At 41.1% G+C, this 11,423-nt stretch overlaps 1 protein-coding gene across 5 annotated transcripts in view; it reads right to left on the bottom strand.

The window, feature by feature from the left end:
* dlgap4b (discs, large (Drosophila) homolog-associated protein 4b) overlaps positions 1 to 11,423 on the bottom strand; it is a 117,957-nt gene that overhangs the window by 6,865 nt on the left and 99,669 nt on the right. For all 5 annotated transcript variants that reach the window (XM_016672505.1, XM_016672506.1, XM_016672507.1 and 2 more), the window contains 5 exons: positions 7,687 to 8,126; positions 6,123 to 6,211; positions 4,012 to 4,502; positions 2,720 to 2,811; positions 501 to 671 (listed from right to left, as the gene is read on the bottom strand). In XM_016672505.1, coding sequence (XP_016527991.1) covers positions 501 to 671; positions 2,720 to 2,811; positions 4,012 to 4,502; positions 6,123 to 6,211; positions 7,687 to 8,126 — 1,283 coding nt within the window. The remainder of the gene's footprint in view (positions 1 to 500; positions 672 to 2,719; positions 2,812 to 4,011; positions 4,503 to 6,122; positions 6,212 to 7,686; positions 8,127 to 11,423) is intronic.

Below are 11,423 nucleotides of genomic sequence, written 5' to 3'. Positions count from 1 at the left end.
AAGGGGCAAATTAACCTGGAGCCACAAAAAGAAGTTCACATACAGCTACATTCATAATCCTGGAGACTCGGACGTCACAGACAACACAAAAAGAAAAGGCTTTAGACAGAGACAAATGTGGCCAGGTTAATGAGCAAGAGCAAAAGCATTCTGTCACATTAACCGGTGCATCATAGCCATGCTCCGCCGCAACACAGACACCAACACGTGGACACACACATAGATAAATGACGCATGCATGCTCAAAGCAGGGCTTTACACTTTGAAAACACAGCAGCCCCAGCCCTCTTTGAGATGGCTCTTTTCCCATGCATGCCTAGAGGGGATCTCTCGGGGCCCCTCTGCGTTGGACAGGGAGGCCTTGTTAAGAGTTCATCCCACGCAGGGACAGGGTTTAAAAAGAGTGGGAGAGAAATGGTGGTGGTGGTGGGAGGAGAGAGGCCGGTTTCGGCGGCTTTCCTACCCCAGCCAGGGCACTGGGCAGCATGGGTGGGAAGTACCTTCCGCTCAGGGGACGACTGGGCGGCCCCAGACGGCACGGGCTGCCAGTCATTGGACTTGAGATGGTAGAGCTCATCAAACTTGAGGCTAATGTCCTCGATAGATAGCTGCAGCAGGTCCCAGAAGCCAGCCAGGTCCTGGGCTGTTGGCCGTGGGTTGGCAGTCACATTCTGACCAGAGAAAAATGAACAAGGTGAAACGGAACGAACGGCGAGGAGGACAGCAGCTAAACATTGGTGTATGTTTGCAAGACCTATTACACTCTTCATTTATTTTACTCTTTGTTTTTCATTACTTCATGTTTTAATCGGATGTAAATCACTTTCTGTTGACTTCTCTGTGAATTAAAAGTGCCTTATAAATTAAGAATGAATGATGGGAATGTATTTTAAATAGGAGTAGATACAAATTAAACAGTAACTCCTTGTATTAAATAAGGCTGCATTTAGAAAAAAAAAGTAGGTTTTAAATAATAGAACTGCATCTACTGCACAAATTGCTAAAAAATATCTGAAGTGGACGCAGCAATGAGTTAAAAGTCATGACTTTTTATAAATTTCCTGATAAACCTGATTTGACTGGACAGAGATGGGCTGTATTTCTTTTTTTTTTTTCTTTTTTTGCTTCTGAGGTGTGTAGTTCAAATTTCCTAAGATGCAGTTATTGAAAGTCACAATCTAATAGAGAAAACTAATTTTGAAATGTTTTATGCACACATTGTTTAATGTGAAGTGTAGGACTTCACTTGAGCGGTCCTGATGGGGCTCTCGTTAGCTTTTGGTGGAAAAAAAAATGTAATGGATATAGTTATTCTTCAGTAAAAAACAATGTTTTTGGTTGACTTGAAAGTTTTTCCTATTCATTTAATAATTAAAATGTAAAAATAAATAGCAGAATTCATTGCAGACATCACCTCAAAGAGATAGACATTTGGATATTTAAACGAGTGAAATAAGTCCATATGTATAACTGCATGTAAAAATACTATAAATTCAAATTTATTTATAATTTACTATCTAAAGTATTTGTCAAACCACAGTTGTTGAGAAAATGCTTTAACCCAACTGAAGTTTTAACAAAAATAGCAATAAAACTATTGTCACAGTTACATTCATATCTTTAGTGTATTTACACTTTTATGTATATTTGAAAGGTTTATCTAAAAGAGAACTGTTTAAATTATATAGTATTTTTTTTAATGAATAAAAAAAGAGCCACACAACCATGTATGGCATCTTAATGAAGACACTTTTCAAGGTCGGAGAACAATGTAATTTTGATGCAGTTTTTATGTTCGCCACTAGATGGTGCAATGCAACAGCCTCGATTAGTGAAACACTTATGCTGCTACTTTGGTTACATAGAATTACCAAACTACATTGAGAACCAAGTGATTTACTATCAAATTACAAAATATAAAGCGCCCATATCTTCTGTGCAAAATGGTTTAACTGAAGTAATCATATTTCTGAAAAGCTTCCAGACGTGAAGAGATGTCAGAAAAGGTACAGTGCAATTGCTGAGTACCACTTGTAACAGTTCAACCACCAGCATTATTGTATTTTTTCATTGTATGTGATGAACTAACATGTAGAGACATACAGATGAGTACTGCATTTTCCAAATACTCACAAATACTCACACACGAAGAAAAAAAAGAGAAAAACTTCCTCCTTAGAATGATCCTGTTGATATTTTACATAAAAATGTACATATGGCACAATATCTAAAGAGGTATGAATACATTTTTAAGGCACTGGAAGTCCAAAGCTGAAATCCTGCACGCTCCCGTTCAAAGTCTGCGGTGCTTTAAACACGCTGACCTCTGTCTGCGTTGGCTCCACATTGCTCACCATTCTAATGCTTCAGCGCTTCCTGCTCTCATCTCAGGGCAAATCACATTAGAGTGCCGCTTATCACTCACTATGGTACATATCATGTGCTGGTTGTTGGCTACAATTTGTATAATGGCATTTTCACAAAAAGACGTCATCTGGGTGGAAGGGCTTATTGGTTTAATATAAGCTCCTTGTGTTTTGTGCTGCGGGGTCCTCATGATGGAGTCTGTGCATGCTTAATGTGCTGCGTATCATGGCTGCTTTCATATTAGTCAGCTTTCAAGTAGATGAAAGCTTTTTTATGCATTGCAGCTGACAAAGGGACGCCAACTGTGCATTTTGAGTTTGAGCTTGTGAGCAAAGTGTGACAACATACACACCAGGTTTTGTTCACACAGTCCCCGGAACTGCTGGAACTTCTGAGACATTAGGAGCTGAGCACTTCCCACTGCACTGCGGACTTTCCCGAGCACTGTAGTGAGAAGAAAACAGAACTAAACACAGCACGGTTTGAAAGCGTTTTCGAATGCATAATTAGGAATTATGTTACTTTTTGAAACACCCCCACCTGGAAAATGGGTCAGCAGCTGGATGGCATGAATGCGATAAAAAGTGAAAATCCTCTTTTTGGACACTACATCTTCCCAGTTGACTTGGATGCAACTTGTGACTTGTTACAACATTAGTCTGTTTGCAGAGTCAAATTAGGACAAACATCTGCCTTGACCAAACTCAGAATCCTCCCCGATTGGTGGATTTTAAAGATGTAGGCGTGGGACTGCTGTGTGGCGGGCGAGATCCCACTTCTGCACTGCAGCTCTACATCAGATTTGATGCAAACTACTTAACCAAGTCAGGCCACATACACACACCATTCAAAACACTGAGTTTTGAAAATGCAAACTCCCTTGCTGAGGACAAGCAGGCACTTATCTGAACAAGCCCTTCATGATAACCGCCTTGCACGGTTTGCATTTATGGTGTGCTTTGCCTGTCTGCCCACTGCTGCTGTGTGTCCCAGGCCGATGCTAAGGCACTAATCTAATCTGAGGGTTTAATCAGTTCCAGACTAGATTTGTGTAATTCTGGAGATTACAGGCCTGCTTGTGTGCGTTAACCCCAGGTATTACAGCATCATCCTTTCCATGCTGTGTTTGTGCAACAGATTGATTAGAGGGAGTGAGAAATGAGTTATGCACAAAAATCTAAGGTCAGTGTGTCTCATCCAGAAGGCCTGGAACAGCCTTTCTAAATGAGAGAGAGAGCGTAAGGTCTTCTTGAAGTCATCCAGCTGCCTTCCATCTGGGAAACAACAGCAAATCAGCCATGAAGAGACAAGACTCTTAAAAAAAAAAAAAATCCCAGAGCGGGGTCACTGGATGCTGAGGCGAATAGTTCGCAGACTCTCTGAAGAAACAGCTACACACCTCAAAGATTCACGTGGCCTTCAAATTAGCTCAAGAACGGTTTGCAGAGAGGTCTGTGGAGTGAACTTAAGCTCTTATTGATGCAAAGTATGGGTTGACGACATATTAAAAACTTTAGATCATGAATGGGATGTAAAACAACTTTATACATGCGCGTGTGTATGTGACAGCAGGTGAGCGATGGCTTTTGACGCTGTATTTCCTCACGGCTACATACAGTCCAGCAAAGACCGTGTGGACCTTACCCTCCTCTGAGAGCTGGTTGTCTTTGGTCTCCTGCTCCATCTGTTGGCACCAGCCTTCCATGCGTGCCGTTTCGGCCTGCAGCAGCTTCAGGAACCAATGGCCGTCTCTTCTGCACAGCGTTCCGCCTCCTCCGCTCTGGGAGACGCCGCCGCCGCTGCTACCGTTTCCGCTGTCCAGCCAGGGATCCGGGGGCGGCAGAGACGAGGGATCAAGCGCTGGATCCAGGCTTTCGGAGAAAGACGAGGAGCTGCTCCGCGTGGTGGAGCGGTTGAGGATCTGCCTGGGAGGCGGTGGGGAGGAGGTGTCGCCAGTCTGGTCTCCGTTGTCTAAAGAGTCTTGTCCAGGGGGGGAGCTCATTGACTGACTGGCACTGTTGACCATGACTTTCTTCTCAAAGGTTTTGGCAACGTTGATGTGAGAAATGGCAGAGATGTCCTGTGTGTCTGAGTCTGTTTCTTGTTTTGCGGCCATACTGCTGGAGCGACTCAGTCTGGAATAAAGCAAAGAGACGACGTTACAATTCAATTCCAACAGAGCAGAGAGCAAAATATATTTTACTGTTTCTCGCCAAACAATCTGCTTCAAAACTCCTCAGATTACCACCAAAAACTTCACTGTATGTGATTAGGAGTTTATGAGACAGACCAACACAAAGAGGTCCATAACTGTCAAGAAGAAGAAAATCAATACAGTATTTTTAAAATATGAAAATCTGAAAAGGGTAGCATGCACATGTACAAAGCCTCCTTCTCTCTGACGCATAGCATGGCTGTATCATGCTGTGGGGAAAAACTGGTAAAGAATGCTGAATAAAAGGAGGGTTACGTTTCAGTGGAACAATAACCCTGAATTTAAAACTGGAACTACAATGGATTGATTTTGATCAAAACAGATTCAGGTGTTATAGCAAAATTAAAGTTTGGACTTTGACTCGGTCAATAGAGGAGCTGTACATTTAATTGAGCGTAGGTTACTTTGAGAAAAGGAATGGTCAGAAATGGTCTCTAAAAATGCAAAGTTGGTAGAGATTCATATCCCAAAAGGTGGTTCTGCAAAGTGCTCACTCGGGAAGACCGAGTACAAATGCACAAAATACTTTTCATATTTCTATTTGTAAATGTTTCCCATTTTCCTGCCACTTTGCAAATGCATAAAATGTTAATAAAATAAATTGAACCTTTATTAACATGACTAACTGTGGAAATTACTTTTGAGAACTCATTCAATTGTTTCCCTTTCCGGGAACAAATAGGACCTGTTGAGTTGAAAAGCAGAGTCAGTTCTCTCGGTCAATGCAGATACAAGACACTTGAGAGCGAGGCATCCTGCGAGCTTCTCGCCTGAACCGAGCAAATGAATAAATGGACTTGATGTGATTGATGTGAATTCTGTCTAATTGTCTCCATTTCCAGGAAACGCAGATGCAGTTCAGACAATATGCCAAAAGCACTCAAGAACAAAAGAACAGCAAACAGGACATGGGTCTCAACAACAAGCAGAGACGTATTTAAAGCCTCCCTCCTTGGTAAACTCGGTCAGTGCAGTTCTTTTTAATCCAGGCACAGCAAGATTCATTTGGAAGGTGTAGCTTCTGCATGTTGAGGGTTTCTTTGCGCACAGCTAAAACAAAAATCATGGCGTTTACTCGGAAAGCCATTCTGATCTAGTGTTTCTATGTAGAAGCAACTTCTAACATGACACTGAATAGAAAGAGAAGTAAAAAGACAGATTGCATCCAAAAGAATTGTTTCTAAATATATATATATATATTTAGGAGTTTTGAAAGTCTAGATTTCAAAGAAAGAACTGATTAAGTGAATATATGTATTACATTTAAATACTGCATTAAAAAATGAAAAACAAAACAAAAGCGAAAACAACTTTATAGCAATTTAAATGTTCAAAATGGCTTGGAGGAGATCTTTAAATAGTAAATGCTCATAGGAGGAATGTGATTCAACAATCACAAACACCACACGCACAAAAACACCCGGGATGGTTTCACATATACAAAGGCCCTGTGTTGGAGGGAGTAGAACAGTCAGAAGAATGTGTGTGTGGCTATAATATAAATTCCTCACGTTGTTAAAAGGACAGGAAGAGGACTTACTGCCACCCGTCCTCCACCTGTACTCCTATTGACTGAAATCTGGCCAGGGGCGGGGTCTCCTCTCTTGGAACTTCCTGAATGCAGTCAACCTAAAAAGGCAAAAAAAAAGCAGAAACCCAAACCAAGAGGGAAACAATGCTGGCTTAGAACTATGGTCATGGTCATGCATATTTTATATCACTGGACCTGTGAAGTCTTTCAATTTTGAGTCAATAAAAAAAATATCTCAGAAGATACACAGACAATAGGGAGCCCAGGTATTGAATTGGGCTTCAACTCAAGTTGTTTTTAATTGATTGGTATTGAAGTGTCTGGCTAAAGTCAAATCCACGATACCCTGTTGTTGCTTTGATGTCTGCAAGGTACTCATTTTGTTAACTAATCTGGGTTTCTCCAGATAAGCAAGAGATGTGTTGTCATCCAATGATGCTTACGTCGAAAGGCTGCAATGGCTGCTGGAGAGCTCTGTCTGTGCTACGTAAACCTGCTGTGCACAATTGTTTGCATTAGGGAAATCTAAATGGAGAGCAGCTGAAACACTAGTTATTAAATTTCATTATGTGAAAAGCAAAGCATTACATTTATGAAGTGAGAGACAAACATTCAGGGAAGTTTTGTTTGCACACTACTAACTGGAACGTCTTGAATTTCTTACCAGATGAATTATTAACAAACCAGATGACAAAACGTAGCTGGATCCATTTCGATGGATCCAGCCACCTGCACTGGGTCGATACTGATAGTATGTGGTTTACTGAAGCAACCTAGCCGGGTTATTAGCTTCATGTAGCATATATGTTACCTCATCTGGACCTTCTTTCTACACTTAATTTTGGATACTGTACCAGATTTAGGCCAGATTTTGCACAGGCCGGCTTAGTTTGTAAGCGCCACACAGACTAAATACTTTATTTACTAATATAACAACATTTGCAAGACACTGGTCCATAAATTACATTTCTCTTCAGGTCATTTTTAAAAGAAGTGCCACATGGCGAGGAGTTGGAATGACTGTTGCCTTGTAATTATTATATCAACTATAGAGAGAAGATACCAACTTGGAGTATGCCTTCAGTGAGTTTGCATTTGCTCCCCATACACACAAGGATTCTCTCGGGAGAACTCCCACATCCCAAGAACATGGCCATTTAGTTTATGGACGTCTCTAAACTGTCTAAGAGTGCGCATGTATGGCTGTCTGCCTTGTATCTCTCTGTGTTGCCCTGGTGACTGACTGGTGACCCGTCCACGGTGCAAATAGTGCTCCCCCAAATTTCTTAAGGAAATTAACTACATGCTGGAGCAGCATCTGAAGGATGTCCTGCAGAAGTTCTGGTTGGGACAAAATGTAAACACACACAAAGCACCAATTCCACAATGATATATTAACATAGTATCTCGTTGGGACTTGGCGTCTCTTCTGGCAAAACTACAACCACACCCTCCAAACTGCCTGAATTAATGTCCTTTCAGCCACAATTCCACACTATATTCAATAATCTAGCATCCTTTATGTACGTTCTCATTTGTTGCTCACTTATATAAATAAACTTTAATTGCCTACCTGTATCCCAATAGAAGAGAGTTTCCGCCTTGGTAATGGGGCTACAAAGAGCTCCTCTGCTGCTAAATTCCCTTTACTAGATCCTGATTTCACGGATTCATTGTGGACTGCCGAGTCACTCGTCTCTGTGGAAGCATTGGCGGTGCTAGGGATGACTGGCTCCCTCGGCGTAGCGATGGGAATAGGGATGATATGCGGAGGACGAGGAATACCACGGGCCAGGCTGTTGGCACGGGTGCTGTCAAGGCTGTCAGAGGAGTTGCTGTGAACGTGGCTCGACTGGCTGTTGACCTCTGACCTCCTGTCCTGTTGGTCCAAGTAGTTGTCCTGCGCTGACTCGGTGCTGCTCTGCACCGTCACCGATATGTAGGGCTTGGAGGTTGTGCGTGGAGGCACCGGTGGAGGAGCGGCCTTCTTACAGCTTGTTATGCATGTGGAGACTGGAAACAAAAACGGCGGGATCAGGATAAAAGGATTAGCAAGGATAAAGTTGTGAAGTAGCTACAAATCTATTGTTTTTGGACCCAAAACAAGAGTGGACACAGAAGTACAAATAAGTAGTTTGTGCATAAAGAGCTTGACCCACTCTTTGATAATTAACTTCATAACAAAGTCCATTGTTTATTTTATGAAACTTTTGAGCGACAGAGAGGGGACATTCCAGAAGCTTATTGTTAGTCTGCAGCGTCGATATAGAAACCAGTTTTTCAAATTAACAGATAAAAATGCCCAGTAACCAGAGTACAGGTCTGCCATGAACTGTTCAACACAATTCTTTGCTCAGCTTTCTCTATACAGAGTATGCAACTGTACTCGTATGATCTCAAGCATGCCTGAAAGTTTTCATTAACTGTGAAATAATATTTTGGAAAGTTTTCTTTCTGCCCCGTCAGCATAATAGGCACCGAAAGGCAAAAGTTCATAATAATATAGTAAAATGAAATGCTTCTTTGTGTCGCGAGAGGTCTCACTCATTTGTTGTCTTGTGTTTCATCGTCACCCTCCCTCACTGAGATTTATTTCTCTGACAAAATTGCTTCTGCTCCAGCAAATGATCCTGATTTAACCTGCATGCTTACAGTGGTTGGAGACAGGCAACAAAAACAGGGGGGAAAAAAAAAAAGGTCCAGGAATCCAAAACAAAACATTTCCCACTGACACACCACTGCAGCATTTGTGAAACACATGTCGGAGCGCTACATGACTTGCAAGTGCAAACACCAAGCAGGTTACAGCATACTTTACGTCACATTCCAGCAAAGCAACACCACTGACATCATTCCTCGACACCCGAGACGACACCCAAACCACACCCGAGTTGGCCCGTCTCCACACTGCAGGACTGTCTTCATTCCAAAACACAAACGTACTGAAGACGCTGAGCTGACAGGACAAACAAGGCTTTGTGAACATGCAGCACCTTGCAACCGACTTTCCAAATGAAATCCTGGAGAACGTCTGGTTTTCTTTTTTAAATGTCTAGGATGCAGTTCCAATTTTATTCTATGAAATGTTCACAGATTTTTTTTTTTATAGCAGTAATTTAAGAAAAATAAAAAGGTGTGCACCCTTAGCCACAAATAAACTCTGTCCAGCAAATTCTTCTTTTTTAAATACCCACAATGCCATGGTCTTAAACGGACCACAAAACCCTCTTGTGTTGCTGAATTAAAACAATTCTGCCAACAAGAATTGGGCTTTCACAACAGTTCTTGCAAACATTAATCACAGTTGTTACCATCGAGTGTGATAAAACCAGATATTAAACTTTGGATCCAATTACTTGGAACACATTAATTCAAGATAAAAGCACAATTGTTTCTTGTTTAAAAACTGATAACTATTCCTACCGTAGCAAAAAAAAAAAAAAGCAAGCCTACATTAGTGACTGGTTTCCCTGCCATGACTATCCACGCTTGTTGTAGGACACCTGTCCTTCGTATGTGAACAATATGGCAAACCTTAGAAGTTACTGACATTGGAGATTTTATTGCAACTAGCGCAAAGTTTGTGCCAAGGCACTGTCCTTTTTTGTTTTATTTATTTGTTTTGTCTCTGTGAGAAAAAGGCATACAGTCATTTCATTTAGCAAGACATTTTGTAGAGTGACAACTTCCAGCAGGTTTGTGCACACCACAAATGGATTAAAGCCACCATGAAATAACATTTCAGTGATGTCCTCCTTTATCAACAGTCCACAGGAGGCAAATTAGTGGCAGAGGCTTGGTGCTCTCCTGTTGTGCAGAGGAGATTCTCTGATTGACTGTAAAATAATATCTCGGTCTGCTTTCGCAACCAGTTCCTCCTTTACCCACAGAAATAAGCCCTAAACTAATATTTGACATAAGCCCACGAGATTAAGTATTAAATGGAGAAGCAAAGCCTTATCTAAATAAATAGACTATTCAAAAACAATCAAAACAATAGACGCTTACAACAATAATGCTCATTAAACAGGAAAAGGCTAGAACAAGTAACACAAAAGTCTCGTCTCTAAGGTGCATTATGAGAAACATATTATAATTAACATGGCAATCTATGTGTTCCGATCTTTACAGCATCCCTGAAAGACATCTGATTATCCAAGTACTTAATTAGAAAAAAACTTTTTATGTATAGCTACATAAAATGCTAATTTATAGATGTACTAAAACTTTATCAAGTGCTCAATATCAAAGCTGATGCAGATGGAGGTTAACATGAAAATGTCAGCATTTTTATGATGACCACAACTAATATTGACCTTAGACTGTTAAGAAATGCTCTTTGCTGTCATTTGGTGCGTTGTCCTTGTGAGCTTGATGGTGAGGCAGTCCGTCTAACCGGAGACTAACGAGATCGACCACATTAGAGATCAGACCGGTTATACAGACGGTTGGAGTTTAACCACAGGCCCCCATTGTTCACACAGAGCAACTACACGAAAGAGTCAAGGAGGAAGCAACCTAAATACATCTGATTCATGATGATTTTCTGCTAAACCCACTCAAAAAAAAAAAAAAAAAATGCAACCACATCAGAATCGCTCCTCAGACAAACAGTGCAAGTGCCATGTTTTATCATCAGCCAGTTTCCTGTGATATATTTGCTTACGTTACAGATCCCCGCCTCTCTAACACAGCTGTATAAGCACAAAGCTCATCTCTGCATGAGCATCAACTACTAAGCAATGGCGCTCGTGCCAGACCCAGTGTTTCTAAAGACTGACTTTCATTGAGATGAAGAACTATAAAATTGGACATTAAGCCAAGCACTATGGAGCTTTAATTGGACTTATCAATACAGAAGCTCAACAAAAACTAACTATGGTTTCTCATTAGAGGTGAATTTTAACAAGAAAAATAGCCACTTTGCTTACGTGCCAAAATTGTCAGTGTGGGATCCATAGTGGGCACTGAGAGCTGCTGCTTTAGTGTCATTAGAAACCACGTTCTGCTGTCCACTGTGACTGCTGGATCACAAACATTTTTTTTTTCCCCAGCCAAGAAAACAATTTGCTTCAAGATGTTCCAGGAGGTGAAAACAATTTAAAACAATTCCACTCAGTGAACCATTAAAACAAAAAAAAAAAAACATGTCCTAATGCTGTTCCAAAGCTTTGTTGGAGCATTACAGCATACATACTACTATGTTATACTGCTGCTATGTAATCAGCATCGTGACAAAACAGTTACAACTTTAGAAGTACCAACACATTCCTGAAAACCTTTCTCCATATTTCTGGGATGTAGAGAAGC

Source organism: Poecilia formosa, unplaced genomic scaffold (genome assembly GCF_000485575.1).
Source record: "Poecilia formosa unplaced genomic scaffold, Poecilia_formosa-5.1.2 Scaffold62, whole genome shotgun sequence".
Classification (NCBI taxonomy): domain Eukaryota; kingdom Metazoa; phylum Chordata; class Actinopteri; order Cyprinodontiformes; family Poeciliidae; genus Poecilia; species Poecilia formosa.
The sequence above is the reverse complement of the archived record's forward strand: the minus strand, read 5'-3'. Positions and strand labels throughout refer to the sequence as shown.